The sequence below is a fragment of the Hippoglossus stenolepis genome, chromosome 18, assembly GCF_022539355.2.
Source record: "Hippoglossus stenolepis isolate QCI-W04-F060 chromosome 18, HSTE1.2, whole genome shotgun sequence".
NCBI lineage: Eukaryota > Metazoa > Chordata > Actinopteri > Pleuronectiformes > Pleuronectidae > Hippoglossus > Hippoglossus stenolepis.
The window spans coordinates 12,954,966-12,973,009 of NC_061500.1; the positions used below are offsets into that span (position 1 = coordinate 12,954,966).

The 18,044-nt window shown below is 40.8% G+C and overlaps 2 protein-coding genes across 2 annotated transcripts; one reads left to right on the forward strand and one right to left on the reverse strand.

The window, feature by feature from the left end:
• Positions 1 to 1,766: 1,766 nt before the first annotated feature.
• On the reverse strand, positions 1,767 to 5,048 carry gsdf (gonadal somatic cell derived factor). Its single transcript, XM_035184690.2, has 5 exons — positions 4,731 to 5,048; positions 4,196 to 4,344; positions 4,023 to 4,100; positions 3,790 to 3,920; positions 1,767 to 3,505 (listed from the first exon to the last, which is right to left on the reverse strand). Exons 1-5 carry the CDS (start codon positions 4,841 to 4,843, stop codon positions 3,368 to 3,370), a joined length of 609 nt encoding a protein of 202 aa, XP_035040581.1. The 5' UTR covers positions 4,844 to 5,048; the 3' UTR covers positions 1,767 to 3,367.
• A 5,270-nt stretch (positions 5,049 to 10,318) lies between these two features.
• On the forward strand, positions 10,319 to 17,746 carry LOC118098134 (serine/threonine-protein phosphatase with EF-hands 2-like). Its single transcript, XM_035141625.2, has 19 exons — positions 10,319 to 10,638; positions 10,885 to 10,954; positions 11,055 to 11,072; positions 11,189 to 11,197; positions 11,277 to 11,404; positions 12,055 to 12,109; positions 12,270 to 12,445; positions 12,562 to 12,676; positions 12,769 to 12,815; positions 12,895 to 13,061; positions 13,285 to 13,321; positions 13,875 to 14,024; positions 14,607 to 14,948; positions 15,080 to 15,265; positions 15,385 to 15,527; positions 15,620 to 15,726; positions 16,603 to 16,766; positions 16,875 to 16,962; positions 17,249 to 17,746. Exons 2-19 carry the CDS (start codon positions 10,903 to 10,905, stop codon positions 17,431 to 17,433), a joined length of 2,169 nt encoding a protein of 722 aa, XP_034997516.2. The 5' UTR covers positions 10,319 to 10,638; positions 10,885 to 10,902; the 3' UTR covers positions 17,434 to 17,746.
• Positions 17,747 to 18,044: the final 298 nt, after the last annotated feature.

The window sequence follows — 18,044 nt, forward strand, 5'->3', positions numbered from 1 at the left end:
TAAATACTGTATTTTGTCTTAATAATACTTTATATTATTATATTGATAAGGAATGTTTTGTTTTGATTGTATCTAATAACTATAGATATTTAACAAATGTAGAGTTTTGCATATAAGCATGGCTTTTTATGAAATACGATGCTTTATTATAGGTTAAATAAGTAACATTATGTAAAAATTTTTGCAGATGTGAGAATTTGCTGCTTTTATGTTTAATAATGTTTAGAATTACTTTTTGATTTGGAAAATGGTATTGTGGTATTTGTGTTGTTTTCTAACTTGGAAAAGACAATTAATCAATTAGGAAAAAAACAAGGAGATTAATACATAATGACTATCATTATTAGTTGCAACCTTATATCCAATTATTATAAATCAACTTAACCTCAACAAACTACAACTGTAAAATGCTGCTTAAACCTTAATTCATTAATAAGAATAATCAAAAAAGACTTACTTTTGGGTTCTAGATCGTACTTACATACGTGTACTTACATATGTGTACTTAAGTAACAATTTAATGCAGTAGTGCTTTTTTTCTAAGGTAAAAGTTCTGAGAACTTATTCCATTGCTGATGTTTTATCCATCACCTTGTTGGTTGGACTGGTTTGGACTTCTCTGCCAGAAGGTGACCAGATAGGGAGGACATTTGAGAACGCTGTCCCCCAGGCGTTCTTCCTGGGTGCCGAGCTTGACGCAGAACGACGTCTCTGACTCCCCTGTGCTGAAGTGCTCTGTGACATCGTAACGCAGGCCGCAGCTCTCTGCGACTGTGGTGGGGCTGGCGTGTAGGTGCAGTTTGGTGACAACGGGGGCAGTGGCTTTAACTTCCAGCTGCTCGTGTCCAGCAGCAGATATATCCACGGGCAACACCACATAGGCACGCAGAAAGCTCTCCCCAAGGGTACACTTGAGCTCCTTAGACCAGCAGTATTCCCCGAGGTCCCCTGGGAAGAGATGATATATGAAGGCCTTCACACAGCAGATCGTTACATATACAGACTAACAAAACACAGGCCAATGTCAGTCGCTCACATAGGAAAATGAACTTGATAGTCTCAACACAGAGCGCTGGTTATTTTTAGAACAAGCTCTTCTCAAAAGATTTTATTTTGCAGCCAACCCTCAATGACAATGTCTCCAAGGCTGCTTACCTTCTGTGGAGTCTTCAAGCCGTATGTTGTTATTGTCCTGAAGTTGCAGTTTTTTGTAGTATGTCATCCGGGTGCACTCCAATAAGCAGTTGGTCAGCTGTGGCCCCACTCTGGGTCTCAGTCTCAGCTGTGTTTCCTTCTCTGAACATTCGATGGCCCCCAAAGCTGGCAGAAGCGTGGACAGTACACCGACACACATCCACACAATGAGATATTTTGACATTTTGTGTGCTGGCAATGCTGAGCTGCAGGTCCAAATCCTGTTGTCCTCTCGTAGATCTGTTGTTTTTCCGTAATCTGGGATCAATTTCTTGCTTGCACGACTTGAGAATCATTAGTTAAGTCTCCACTGCAGCCAGGGGGAGATTTATAAAAGCTCAGAGTGCAAACGCACACACAGCAACTGAATATATTGAAGGCTTGTCAAAAGTGCGCAACATGTTTCTCTTCCCCTGAACAACGCCTGGTTTTCAGTGCCAACATTTTCTATTTCCCTCCCTCTGGACTTGGCATGTAACCATCAGCCAGTCATGAAATCCCAAATTACTGTCACAAGGAAATGATTTCACAAAAATATAAAATAAAAGTGAAAACCAAGCAAAAACAGTCTGTTGATGTCAATTATCTTTATTCAAAAAATGCCAGAGAGAAATCACTGACTTTGTACAAATGATTAAGATGCTAAATCAGCGGTATATGCACAATAAATCATTTTTCATGCGATCTAAGTCTATTGATTAATTTCAGGTGACGTAACAGCCCACTCCTAAAAAATACAAACAATACTTGAAAAGTGAATGGTGAGGTAACTTGGTGAAGTGAGTGGGAGAATACAAGCAAACAACTGAGAACTATAAAATATCATGAGAAGTGAGCTGTTAAAAAATGTATATAAAATTGTATACATTGGAAAATATGCTTTGGATTAATACATGAGTTAACTGAAGAAATAATAGCACTGACACCAAGAGTAATAAACCTCAATAAAAAAAATTCTAATTCATTTAAATCACAAACCCCATTTAATTTGAATTCCACTTTTGGGTGCCAGGATTTAAATTTTTATAAACCTTTAATTTTTTTGTATTATTATTTTTAATCACAATTTAAGCACCATTTAATTTAAATTACACTTTTGTGTGCCAGGACAAAAACTTTATGATTAATAATTATTGACTTTTTGTTCTTGCCAAAATTACAGATCACTACAATGTGAATACAATGCAATACAATGTGAAATATAGAAATGTTTACACTTGGTTGAAATTATAATGATTAAATTCAGATTTTTCTTTGCCCACAACATGATACAAAGCAACTTTGTTTTGTTGCAAAAAATGTATATTTCATATAACTAATAATAATTGTTTAATTGTCACAGTTGTTTTTGGAGGGGGGCAGCATTGTCCTTTTTTAAAAAAAAATTCTGCTTGGAGAAACATGAAGATGGAACATGGCAAATGGAAGTTTGTGGAAAAGTACAAAACAGATGTTATTCATTTACACAGACTTTTAGGTGCAGGGAGTTTGATTTGAAGCATCAAAATTACGAGCCTGTATTTCATTTATCGCTTTTAAGTCTGTTTTTAATATGATGCAATTTGGCCTGTCGGGATGAAATGGAACTGTTTTCCATGAGATGAAAACAGATCAGAGGGAGGATTGGCTTCGGACCATCTCAGATTTTTGGAGGGGACACTAGATTACTGTTAGTTATAAATAAAGCTGTGGACTCATGACCTGTTTAAAAGATAAACTGGTGTCAGCTGCATTTCACATCACTTTTTTATAACTTGTTGCAAGAGGAATACTTGGATTCATCTGCAGAAATTCTCTTTTTTATTAACCTGCAAAATCGAACTGGTAACTCTTTATTAAAAACAGTATCACATGAAATAAATTGTAATTTGAGAACAGTCATGTGTGATCGAGCTCAATAATCCCCTTCTCTCACCACCACTATTAAAAGAGCATATAATTGTAAATCAGTTTTGTGGTCGAGTGACTCGACAAATCTGTCCTACCCCCTTGTATCTCTTTTTTTCTGGCTACAGCAGAGAAACAGGAATGCAAAACTTAGGTTCCCACGCTCAGAGTTGAAAAAGCAACATAAGTGAAGATAGGCCTGCACCTAGAGGTATTATCTACTTCTAAATGTCTGTATTTTTTGTTTACGTGCCAAGTGGCTAACAGATGTCACAGGAAACCAACTTTACGCTTTGTTGGCTCCGGGTCCACAGCCGCAGCTGCGGGTCAGCTGCACAGAGGAAATGACGACAGTGCTGGACTCGTCCACATAGACGATGGGCACCATTTCCTGGGAGCTGGGCTGACAACATGGCACCTGGACCTGCAGAACAAACAAAGAGAGGAGGAGGAGTCAGGCATTGTGACACGGTTTGATATTTAGAGTGAAGAAACTGTCCAAATAGACTGAACTGAGGCAAAGTTCAGTTTTTTGAAGACAATTAATGAAATAATAGACATTTATTTTAACTTTAAAAGAGAATAATTAAGTGTATTACATGTGAATTGATATATATATACTTCAATGTTTACAATATATGTTTACTTCTTATACACACCAGGGTTTGCAGTTTTATTTCACTATTTTAACACCTGAGAGAAATATACCTGTGAGTTGGCCTCCTGGCCATTGGTGTGGGATGATGGACATTGCACGGTGTTCATCTCAGGGTTGCAGAGTGCACACTGAACAATGGTGAGGCTGGAGGGATGGATCACCCAGTTGTCCCAGCCCAGCTCTATACCAAACACAAGAATTGACATTATTATTATTATATTTTTCATATTTAAGTTATATGTCAGTTACGACACTCAAACATCCACACACATTGAATTCGTACCTTTCATGAAGATCTCAGAGGCCACGGAGCAGCACCTCAGACTGTTTTCTCCATCATGTGAGTCAGGGGCTGCTGCAGCTGCAACAACATCAAAAAATGCCACAAGGGATGAGGCTCAAGTTGGAAAAGTGCGATGTTGTTTGTGGCCATCATGAATGCATGATTCCACTCACCTGCAGCAACTTTGGCTCTGTGAGAAATGGCGCGCTGCCATTGCTCTCTGATAGCGTGCAGCCCGCCAGCAGGAAGCCGAGGCTCGGCCTCCAGGTTGAGAGCCCTAAGGATACTCTTCCTGATGGACTCCAATGACTCGCCATGGCAACTGAACATCACATTTAAATATTAAATATTAAATATATAAATAGTATTAAAATAGATTACACAGAAACACATAGATTTAACTTTGTCCTCAGACAACCGGACGGTCATGGCGGCCCTGAATTACACAAAGAATATTGTATTTTACAGAATGCATGTGAACGCCTCATCATACATGCATCAGCACAGATCAATGTCATCTGATAGGCAAGTCTAGAGCACTGCAGCTGTTTGAAATGACTTCTCTGACCTGACAAAATGTTTCATACTTTTTTTGGGGATCATATTGAGTAAGAATGTTTTCAATGTTCCCCGCACAAAATAAAAAGCCCGACAATATACAATAAATCATTGCATACAGGCGTGTGTGTAAACAAATGTGATATTGACCTGATGGCAGAGATGGCAGAGGTTGCAGGTTCTTCATTGGATGGCTGCAAGACAAACGCAATCACGGCCGAAGAGCCCAGAAGCATTATCGAGATGGTGAACGCAAAGGACATGGCGGACGAGCTGGGTGGAACAGCTTTTCGAGTCAGGCAAAAGAGGCCGCTTGCTGTTGGTTCTGTCCGTCTGGTCGGAGGCTGGAGATAGGAGTGACGAGATGAGGATGCTGCGCAACGTATTGTTTGTCAAGGCCTGGGAACCTGGGTTTTTATCTTCCTGTAGCCCAGCTTGGCCTTGAGATACTTAACATTGTTGTCTTCTTGTCCCCCTGTTCTGTGTGAAAGAGAAGAGGAGGACGACCCAGGAGAGAAAGAGACGTTAATACACTCAGCGATGAGGGGTGAGAAGAAAAAAAAGAAGATATATGGCAAACCACATGAGGACATTTCAAATATGGTTTACCATATTCCTTGTAACATACAGTTTTACCATTCTGATTTACTTTCTGCACTGAGGCTTTAAGGTTGTTAAAATCATCTAATTTATCAATATCAGTATAATAGAGCCTATAATATATTATATGTGACTTGACTTAAATGCTCTGCATTAAAGCAGTATGTGTTCCAAACCGAAACATGCTAAATATGCTAAACTGCTGCACTACAAGATAATTCTAGATGTCTTGTCATTCTGATATATTTGTTATCTTTGAATTTTGAATAAAGCTGTGTGGGTTTGAACAATGTCTGACCCTTCAAATGGACCCAAATCTACATTTAGAGAGAGCACAGGCCACAAACACATCTGAAATCTTGGCTGAAAGACGGGAAATAAATCCAGAGAACCCCACAAAGTCAACAAAGACAGCCTATTTTTACACGTTTCCACGAGAAGGTCTCAAAACAATGAAACACAAGCTGTCCATTCATTTCTGCACATGGGCAGTTATCAGTGTCTATCACAACTCCCTTTTTTTGGCCTGATATTAAAGGCAGAAATCTCCCTTGATAAATATATTAACAATATTATTCCTCTACAGTTGTTATTCAAGGACGGGACCCAGACGAAAAAAATGTACAACATAAAGTAATGACCGCTGCAGGTGATTCTAATATGTGAAAGTCAGAGGGAAAAAAGAAAAAGGCCTGGCAGCATTGACAGTTATGTGAGCCAGTGTGGACCATGAGAAATGCGAGGAATGATTACTTCAAGTCCTGAGTTGCTCTCTCTTCTCCTCAGAGAGGCCTAAAAATGGGTTAGACGGAAACTTTTCCTTGCAGCCCATAATACGCAGTTTGAATGCTGCACTGGATATTCAGCTATGATAGCTAACAGTGCCAAAGGAATGCTTGGTTTGAGCTGATACAAGACTTGCAAAGTTGTCTTTTGTAGCACATCCAGGCAGTGTCTTCACTTTATTGTCCAAGCTCTCTCTCTATCATACCCTGATGTTAGGGTGCATGCTTCCGCCAAGACGGAACAATCCTCTAGTTCTTATATTAGACAGATAAAAGAAAAAAAGGAAGTGGTCTGATAACCTCAATTATTTATTTGTCATTCAAAATAGCTAAAGAATAGTAGTAGTAAAAAAACTAAAACAAGTCTTGGCTCCACTCCTCGGACCAGATCAGTATTCAAATTTAGAGGATTCTTTCCAGGCCTATATGCCCTGTCCCTCCACCAAGTTTATTTGCATAATCTCGCTAGCAACAACCAACCAATCAATGAATAGCCAACCAACAGCCAACCAACCCACAACCAACCAACCAACCACCCAACCAACCACCAAACAAACCAACAGCTAACCAACAGCCAACCAACCAACCAACCAACCAACAAACAAACCAACAAACCAACAACTAACCAACCATCCATCCAACCAACCAACAGCCAACCAACAGCAAACCAACCAACCAACCAACCAGCCACCAAACAAACCAACAGCTAACCAACAGCCAACCAACCACCCAACCAACCAACAGCCAACCAACAAACTTTTTATGTAAAGCTTAAATAAGAAAACAAGAATGTTCTAAATATCTACATCTCAGTTGAATTGAGCTAATTTTGTGCTATTAACCCCACTACATTTATCTGATAGTCATAGTCACTAATTATTTTCCAGATTAATATTGCATCAAATGCATATATTTGGTTGCCAATCTTACTGGTTTCAAACATGGACTGTATTTAACAACAGTGTCTGGTTGCAGGCCCCTCGTCTTGTTTCAGATGTCTGTTGTAAGCAATCCTATAGAGGAGACATACCTCCTCTAAACCGCTCATATGATCTTATTTAATCATCAATCAACAAATGAACAGTCTGAATAGTCTGAAGACCAAACAATGAATACACATTTAGGTAGCAGAACTTGTTCATCTGTCACATGCTCGTATTTACCTCGCAACCCCTTACCCACCCACAGACCACAGGATTAAACTACCTGACTGCATATGAAGGAGTTTAAACTGGCTCCATCTCAACCAGCTCTACAGTATTAACATTATCAGAATCTAATAAAGCTGGGAAAGGTTGACGTTTGGAGGTTTGGATTGTTGCATTTGGATTTTTCCATAAACAAAGAACTGATTTCTTTTTCCACAGTCAAATCTTTCATAACCCAAAAGCACTTTGTGACCTCAGTAAAAGAATCTGGGCATCGTATCACAAATACGTGTCGAGATCTTGCCCAAGATGTCTGACAGGTCTGAACAACATTGTGAGCCTCTCCACCACAGCTCTTTAATCAGCTCAGCTTCTCTGTGCTGGAACAAATGCTCCCTCGAGTCCCTTTTACCAAGATTTGCATTTTAGTTCTCTAAAAACAGTGCAACACATTTATTGTGATTTTTTTTTTGCTAATTAAATCAACAAACCAACTAACCAACCAATCATTTTACTGCTCACTTGACAGTACTTAATTAATTAATATACTTATTTACTCAGCATGTTCTTTCATTATGAAGAACATGGGCACTGTAGTTATTTTTAATGTACTGTCCTGCTGCTAAATAGTCACCAATGCACCCAATGTGTAGTCATCCACAACTTAAAATAGTCCTCAACAAATATATTTATTATTTATATTTGTGTATATTTCCTAAAAACGAATGTGTCCAGATGTTTTAGTGCAGAGGTCAAGGACCCCTGCAAAGATAGAAACATATGCTGGGGACCCCCCTCACGTGTGTCCCTTGGAATTATTTCACGTAGCCTATTTACCCCCCACAATTTACACTTCTTTATGTGAAAGAATAATACAAGAGAAATGCCTCAGAAAGATACTAGAAATGTATTATAAATCTTTATAAACCTTTTTTTTATGGGTTTTGTCGACTCTTATAACAATATACAGTATCCTCAGCCATATTGTTTATGAACACACACATGAACGAGCTCAGGCCTTGAGTACCACAGCTCTCCCACGACTTCCTCGGTGTGGTGACACTGGGGGAGTCAAAGCACACGGCAGCTGCTCCTGCATGGCGGGATCACAAAGAGCCTTTATGCACAGTTGAAGGACTGTGGAGGATGCACGATGCAGACTACAGAGATGGCACACAACCGGAGAGATTCACAGGGTGTTTTTGGAAGATTGCTACTTTTCATGGATGTTCAATCTAATATGGATTTATTAAAAAATAAATAAAGCTGGGTTTAATGTAGCAGGACAGAGCACAACAACAGAACATTTTGCTATAGAGATACATTTTGAAATGCATTTCAGAACAACCAGATATGAATTTTATTAGTGCAGCAGGGGGACAAAATAACAGGAACAGCTACTACAATGTAATTCAATATAATACTGGTACAAATCAGCTCATGGGGAGTAAAGGGAAGAAACATAAAACCTGATGTTTTAAGTTACAATAAAAGTTATTTATTGTGGAATAAATAATTACGCACAAATTAATAAATGAATGAAACGACACTAACAGACAGGAACCGGGTGAATGAAAAGCAGAGTTAGAATTATCTAACTAAATTAAACCAAAGATGCAAATAAAACCTATAGCTAAAATGTCCTGTAATAAAAACTTTGTGAAGGGCATAATGTTTTGATGAAGTAATGTAGTGTTAGTTTACCCTATATTGCAGATTGTTCATGTCATTTTGTAAAAAGGCTCTATGACATTTCATAGACTGCTTTCAACAGAGTTCAATATTGCATCAGGGATTAGTTAATTATTAGTTATTTCCATGAATATCTTATTTCGACACCCTCCAGGAAGTTTTGTCTGAATATGTTTGTTTGTTCATCTACTAGTTAAAGGTTCAGTGTGTAAGATTTAGGTGAAAGGGATCTATTGGCAGAAATTAAATATAAAATAATCCTAGTGAGGTTTTCACTATAGTGTGTTCATCTGTTCTGCTCCAACATGACAGTATCAACAATATATAATATAATAGAGAAGAGTGAGTAAAACAAAAAAAGTTTTAATTCGGAAAATATAAGTGAAAAATAAAAATAAGAATATAAAGTGTATTTTAAATGAAATAAAAACATAGTGTATACAGAGTAATGCAGATCCAGTGCCTAAAGAAATAAGAATAGATACGAGAATAAAATGAACAAGTTACATGAGACAGTGAAACTAAGCAAAAGTGGCAGTTAGGTAGTGACGATAAAAGGAGTAGTAATATTGGATATTTCACATGATATTGAAATATTATAGTTAGCAAGGTTGTACAAAAACTACAGGACATTGCCACAAAAATGGGTGAAAGGATGTTGTATGCGTTAGGGAAGAACCCATTAACCTTTGGTGCAGATCTGAATCAGGGGGTGGATCGGGGATTTTTTAAAAAACAGTTTTGACATTTTCCTTGGTTTCTCACAAAATTATTAGTGGATCTTGATGAGAAAAACCAGGCGCGTTTAGGGAATATTTATGAGTGTGTGCAATTCGGTGCAGATCCGAAATAGAAATGTGGATCTATTGAATTTAAATGTGGTTTCATGAGAGGACTCCTGGACCTTGGCGAATGTCTGTGCTCTAGTTCCTGATGTGTTTGTTCCCATATGTATCAGCCATGTATTGTTAAAAAGGTGAACAGTGAGACTTTGTCAATTCAAGCTTGGTGAACCTTAAACTTATCTGCATTCGTTTCTATGAATTCTCTTAGTTTTTGTGGTCAACTGCTTCCCTTCTTCTTTCTGAGCATCATCACTGATCCACTTGTTCCCCCGGCTGTTTTTGTGGACAGACACTTATGCCCACCATCTGTTTAGACGTGTCAACAACCCTCAAAAACTCACAGTTAACCATCAAGGTCAAGCAGAACCAGAACACGGCCATCAGCATCTGCAGCTGAAGCATCTGAAGCTAGATATTCTGCTGTGTTCAGAATGGACGAGTGAAATAAACAATGATTGCACGTGATATGTTTTCAAATAAAATGTATTCTGTTACCTATATGAATGGATTTATTGGGAATAGAAGGATCAGTCTAACCAGTGTTTACTGGTCATGGAGATAGGGAAAGTAGATTGGCAGTAGCAGCTGTCATATTATTCACATTGATGACACAGGCCAACACAACCTGCTTTCAAAGCAGCTGCTGCCCTTTATCAGAGCGCTCATCTGTTTATTCAGCGTAGATGCCAGGCGTAGTAAGGTTTTAATCCTAATCCACTTTGCATCTTGTTTTGTTTGAAGTGATCACGGGGTTTGTCCGAGACACTTCTCCCAGCAGCGCATTTTCACCAGTGTGCGCGTGTGTTTGTGACTTTTGTGAGTGTGTGGCTGCAGGGACGGGACATGCAATAGATTTACAGACACTGGGACACGTGCGGCTGTCTGTGGGAAGCGGAAAAGTCCCAGAGATGATGTGTGGCTGGAAAATCTGCAGGAGAAAATAAACAAGGTGTCTGAGGAAGGGATGGAAAAAATGTAGCGAGGGCAGGTAAGGATGTTCTTCTATTCATACTTATGCAATGATGCTGTAAGAAAACAAATCCAGTAATTATAAGTAATAACAATTAGATTTATTATAATTATTCAAAATAGACATTCTTAACAACATCAAAATCTGAAATGAAATTGACAAAATGACGGAAAAATTGGTTCCACTGTTCCATTACTGCATTATTCACAGGTTGCAAAACTCAAGGTCAGATATCTCCCATAAAAGTATCTTTGTCTCTGACAGTGAAAACAGCAAAGGGTCATGGGATGTGGCATGGGAAAATCGGAACTACGGCTGAAGAAATGTGACAGAGGTGCTCCCTTTATCCACAAACATTTTGTTGAATAGTCAAACAAGGTTTACATTGAAATGTCCTGAACATTGAAATAATCGTCTGTCGTTACCTTTTTCAGTGACCATCTCAGTTCCAGGTAAACATCAGTTTTATTCCAACATGTCTTTACACCTGTGTTTAAACCTAATGCATTATTTGAGTTAACTCATATAACATCTGCAATCTCTATTCATTTGACTACGCTCTGCGAAGCTGCCACTGGTGAGTCTGACACAGTAAATTAAAGCATTGCAACATGACAGAGGAAGAGCAGTGTTGACTCTCCTCTTCTCTTTCCCAGCAATCAGGGCGGCTCTGTTGATCCAGCGCTGGTACCGTCAGTACGTGGCCCGGCTGGAGGTGAGACGCAGGTGCACGTGGAACATCTTCCAATCCATTGAATACGCAGGAGAGCAGGACCAGATTAAGGTTTGCACATAAGAAATATGAACTGATCCTTAATGTGACCTTTCCACTAGCTTTCATTTGAACCATGCTAGCGTCATGGTGGATGAAAGTGGATGGAAAATGATGTCCGTTCACCACTTTGCAAAATATCTGTACAACTACTGGATGGAGTGCCATGATTCATTCATGGTCTCCAGAGGATTGATGATAATGTGTGTGGTGATCCCTTAACCTTCCATCTAGCACAAGCATAAAGCTGACAGGTGTGGGTCATGGTGAAATGTTTGACAGACTGCCATGAAACTCTGCAGATATTCAGAGTCCATGGTGGATAAATCACTTCGGTGATCACCTGACTCTTTATCTGAAAGCACCAGCATGTCAAGTTTTTAAATTCATCTACTAATAAACTGGCTTAAATAGGAGAAACAGATCAGGGTTAAGAATCTGCAAATAAAAAGATGATTTATTTGTCATGAGAAAAAGAAAAAGAAAAGTTTCCTCCGGGACATGCACAATAGCACATTTTTACATGCTAATTACATCCTAACCCTGACCCTAATTTGATCATTTAGCCTTAAGTACACAGCCTCACACAGCTGCTGTCCGTGAAGCTTTTGACCCCTGAAATTTGTTTTCATTGTTTCATTTTCTCTCATCTCCTCCTGCAGCTCTACAATTTCTTTGGCTTCCTGATGCACCACTTCACCCCAGCCAGCAGTGAGAGTAAGACAATGAAGATCTCAGCTCCTGTTCTAATTCAATGACATTTCATCAGATTACTGACAGTCAGCCCTCCGCTGCTCAGGACCGTAAAGTGGCTTTCCCTCGCCGCAACTGAACCCACCTGCCCTCTCTCTCCCCTCTCGGGCTTTTTTCAACGCAGGAAACCTCATATCGCACATATTTCGCGAGAATGAAATCTGCCACCACGCAGAGTGGGAGAGGTATTTCTGCTGCGAGAGCGTCGAGGTGCCCGACAGCTACGACGGCCCCCACCTGACCTTCCCCATGACCTTCTGTGGGGTGTCGAAGCTGGTGGAGGCCTTCAAGCACAAACAAGTAGGCACACGGGCACAGAAAGCTCACTCGTGGCAGCTTTGAAACCAGAAACAGAAACGTATCTGCCCCTCTCTGTGGCACTGTTTATTCATACTTGATTCTTTCCCCCCCAGTAGCTGCTCCATGCTCGCTATGTTCTGCAGCTTCTCGGAGAGACCTGGAGGCTTCTGAGAATTCTTACCAACATCAATCATGTCTCCACCTGCCACACAAAGGAGATTACCATATGCGGTACAGAGCAGCAGACCTTCCACGGACACACTTTGCCCCTGTATTTTCTCATACATTCTTTTGATCATCAACACTTTATCATTCCTCCCCAGGAGACTTGCACGGGCACCTTGAGGACCTGCTGTTGATATTCTACAAGGTATTCACAGCATGCAAATCACCACGTTGTCAGTGTGCGATGTTCACATTTATAAAGACCTCGAACTTGATCCGTCCAGAATGGTTTGCCGTCCTCCGAGAAACCGTATGTCTTCAACGGAGACTTTGTGGATCGGGGCAAGAACTCCTTGGAGATCCTGCTCATCCTGTTTGGGTTCCTGCTGGTCTACCCCAATGACGTGCACCTGAACAGAGGGAACCACGAGGACCACATTGTTAACATGAGGTACAGAGGACATGACTCTCAGTTTGCTTTCATATTCTTAATCATATTTATTCTGCCTGTTGCTTTTGCAATAATAGTTTTGTATAGTGAGGGTTTGATTTTGGATTAAGTGTCCTCACCCTAACCCGAGTATTGCTTCATACAACTTTATACACATAGCATTCTGTTTATATTCAACCTACAGCTGATGAATAAACTAACCTGCTTATTTTGTTTTCTCCAGATATGGTTTCACCAAAGAGGTTCTGGGCAAATACAGGGTAGGTCTTATTCATTTTGCTTTAACCTCATTATTTCAGAAAATCCCCCTGTCCTCTGTGGTTGAAGAACTATTTATCCTTTACTTCAGTAATAAAGTTATAGTTTTAGCAGTACCCTCAGTAAACCTGGACTTGGAAATCTTTATCTTTGTGACCTGTTTTTAAAGATTTATGACTTCCGAAGGAACAAATGGCCATAGGTGCTACAGGAATTTACTAACACTGTAGAACCTAGATATCCTGATTTGCACTAAACAAAAAAGTATAGCTGAGGACAAGGTCATTAGTTTTGCAGGTATTTGATCATAAACCAAAACACTGGACAAACTGATATTTTAACCACCAAAGTTACTACAATTCAGAGATCGACTGAAACGTCATGGCAATCCAACCATTGATTGTTAAGATGTTTCAGTCTGGACCAAAGTGGTGGACTGACAAACCAACATTATCAACCAGGAGCCGCATTCCTAAAAACACACGAATAAGATATTGAGTTCATGATAATAATTCCTGTAACTGCAAGACGTGATAAGCTGGACTTGGTCTGCAGGTGCATGGCAAGAAGATCCTGAAGCTTCTCCAGAAGATCTTCAGCTGGCTGCCCCTGGCCACAGTGATCGATCATAAGGTGCTGGTAGTGCACGGAGGGATCTCCGACACGACAGACCTCGACATGATAGCCAGAGTGGACAGACACAAAGTAAGAGAGGACTTCGGCATCAATTAAAGGAGACATACTATGTTTTTTCTTCTGGTGCGCTATAGGCGTTTTTGTATGTAAAATGACTGTGAAGTTAAAAAGCTCAAAGTCCAGTTCAGAAAACGTTGAAGCTCCTCAAGCTCCTGCAACATCTCGTTAGTGGTCCAGCTGATACTTCCGCACCATTTTGATGGGCCACACATTTACATGCACGACAAGCGGCTAGTCTGTCACGTCGACTAACAAAGCAAAGCAAGAGTGAAGACTGATTTTACATACACGTGCTGGAAGCGGTTGACCAATCACAACAGACTGGGTATTAACAGGAGGGGGGCTTTAAAGAGACAGGAGCTTAAACCAAGTGTTTCAGACAGAGGCTGAAAAGAGGAGCTGCAGCAATGAGCATAAACTGTAACAGTAAACTGAGTATGTAAACCAAGTTAAAATTATGAACCTGAATATGAGTATGTCCCATTTAAATGACTTAATTTTGTGCTGCAAATCTCGGGATATTATCAGAACATTTCCCAGGCAGATGTGTTTGTGTGTGTGTTCAAGCTGTGTGTTTTTGAATGTGTGCAGTACGTGTCGGCCCTCAGGCCCCCGAAGACGACCCATCATGCAGTAAACGGTGGTAAAACCATGAACAGCAATGACAGCGAAGCCAGTGGACCAGTGGAAGCCAGGCGTCGAGTGTGCTCTTTAAGCCACCACCGCTCGCCGCCACCTCAGTGGCATAACCTACCCCGCCGCTCGCTGCACAACCTGCCAATGAGCAGTCAGCTCAGTTGGTCGGTGGAGGAGGAGCTCAAGAAGAGGCGCAGGCTGGCTGGGCTTGACCAGTCCTATGGTGAGCTGCAGAGATCTGACCCTGACCCAGAGTGCGGAGCGACAGCAGAGACAGACGAGCAGGAGTGGAAACAGGTAAGTGATGGACAAGGAAATCAATCACCGTAGCTGTTGTTGTTTGGGTTGATGGAAACCATTTCTGACAGTCCTTCGCCAAGTGATTTGAAACATACAGTGTTTGTACCATGTCTGGTTCATCCAACCAGATAGTGGACGTGTTGTGGAGTGACCCCATGCCCCAAAATGGCTGCGTTCCCAATGAGGTGCGAGGTGGAGGCTGCTACTGGGGCCCAGACGTCACTGAGGAGGTGCTGGGAAGACACAACCTGCAGCTCCTCATCCGCTCCCATGAGTGCAAACAGGACGGCTATGAGTTCTGCCACAACCGCAAGGTGAACACAAACAGTCACACAGCTCACTGATTTTGGAGGGACAGAAAAGCACTTGTAGCCTTCGACTGCTGCTACTGTTAATAAGTTAGCATTCACCAAGAGTCTTCTGATGCATCCAGGTGCTGACTATATTTTCGGCCTCAAACTACTATGAGGTGGGCAGCAACAGAGGAGCCTACATCCGAATGGGTCCTGACCTGGTCCCACACTTCGTTCAGTACCAGGCCAGCCGGGCGTGCAGAGAGCTCACCCTGAGACAAAGGTAAAGATTAGGATTTCACCGTTTGTTTTCCCAGTTGTTCCAAGTTATACAGTTGAATTCAAATGTTTCTTTCTCTTCATGGTCTTTGTCAGTGTTGGGTGGACGGAGAGATCAGCGCTACGAGCTCTGAGGGAACAACTGTTTGTGCATAAGTCAGATCTCATCAGTGGCTTCCAGGAGTTTGATCCTAACAACACAGGTGCACTACACTGAGCGGGAAAGATTCATTTTACACCCTAATATAAAACATAGGAGTACTTTGTCATTACTATCGACTGTATACAAAGATGTACGACACGTCTCCAGTTCCTCCAACTCTCCAGAAATGAAGCCAAAATATCCTGGATATGAACTCTGCCATCTTGTGCATTTGAAGCCAGAGTCTGAGAAGTGATCAGGGGGATGGAGCCGAGTTATCAAAGTCCTGTTGTTACACGTGCTCGACCAATCATGAGTTTTAGCTGTCAATGATGAAGTTTCACCCCGTTTTCATAGCATCAAATAACTAATGGACACTTATGGAAAAACCACCAGAATGATTAAAACTACCTAAAATGACAGAAACCATCCTATTTATCATTTTAGTTCGGTCTACGTCCCATCCACTAGAATGGAGTCAGAGGTGGTAAGTCACGAAGAACAACTACTTAGTTACAGTACTTAAGTAGATTTTTCATGTATCTTTACTTTACTTGAGTATTTATTGTGACATGAGTCTCAGTTTGCTTTGCACAAATACAGCCGGAAGAAAACGTTTTACTTTTATACTTTTACTTGAGAACAGAGTTTGAATCAGTACTTATACTTTTACTTGAGTCATTTTCCACACAATGTACCTGTACTTCAACTTGAGTAAAGAATGTGTGTACTTTCACCACCTCTGCATGGAGTCAGCAGGATTTATGACCTTATTCTGCAGCCAGCAACCAGGTGGCGATCGAGACCCTTTGGCGTCACGTTTGGGGAGCAGTCTTGTCGTCCATCTTTACATACAGTCTGTTCATTACTAATTGCAGTGTATCAGGATGTAAATAGTGGTTTAGTAACAATAACCTTCCTCTGGTACGTGTCTCAGGGATGATCAGTCTGAGGCACTGGGCCAGTGCCACAGAGAGTGTGCTGAAGCTGGGTCTGCCCTGGAGGGTGCTACGCCCTCAGCTTGTCAGCAGCACCCAGTACAGCATGGTAGACTACCAGCAGTGGATAAGGGAGCTCTCCATCACTGAGCCCAAACTAGAGGTCAGACTTATTTTACTGGAATCTGTGTGTGTGTGTTTTCTTCATTTGTTTCTCATCCTAGACACACAGAGCTGCATAATCATTATAAATGTGTCTTTTCCATTACAGATATCTGACACCAGCATCCTGGAGACTATGTACAAGAACCATTCAAACCTGGAAACCATCTTTCGAATCATAGACACAGATCACTCTGGTCAGTAAGCAGCTCAGCCTAATTCTCAAACACACCCTCAACGGCTTTCTCTGCTTTTCCCCAGCTTTTCCTTTCATTGGCTGGGAATATAACACCCCTGCTTTTCTATGTGGTCTTACCACAGCTGTATACCTATAAGTGATTGACATACTCTGAACTAGTGGCTGATAAGAATACACACCCTAAAAAAACAAATGGAAATCCACACAATCCATGTTTGTATTGAAATCCACACCCAATTGCACTTGATCATATTCATGACCATGGTTTCCATGTCGCCGTGCAGGTTCGATCTCTTTCGAAGAGTTTCATCAGACCTGGAAGCTCCTGAGCTCGCATCTGAAGACAGAAATCAGCAGCGAGGCCATCGCAGACCTGGCCCAGAGCATCGACTTCAACAAGGATGGGAGCATCGACATCAATGAGTTCATGGAGGCCTTCCGGCTGGTGGACCTCTCCTCACATACCTGAGAGGCTGGACCAGGAGCTGGAGCTGCTGTAGCTGCTGATCTGCTGCTTTGAGAACTACCACAAATACACTGGGACACTCATCTGTGGGGATTCAGAACCAGTAGCATCTCACCTGCATGAACTGGGGGGGCTGACAGAGTGCAAACTAGACCTTTTCTACCTCTTTACCTCTTAGACTGTTGGCTGATCAAATTCTTTTACAATATCAATTTTTCATTCATGTTTATCCAAGAACCGGAAGGTATTTATTTTTTTAGATTGTGCATCATTTCTTGATTACCTGTTTAGTTATGTAATAAAAACATCAAATACATCATCCTGTCTTTGCCTTTAATGATAAGGGAGCTGTTGAAAATGTCTTAAGAAGTTAAGAAGAAGTCACGAATAAAAAGGAACTATTTCTATTTTACACATCAGTGTGTTTATGGGTCTTAGAGAGAATCAGTGCATATGTGACAGCTTTATATAACGTTGCTTAAGCTGCTCAAACTTAAAAATGACCACAACTGGGTATGAAATGTCCAAAACTGGAGTCCCTGAGGGTCTTTAAAAAGTCACAGTACTTTCATTTAATACTGTTATGGGGACTTTTACAATCTATAGCTAAAGGA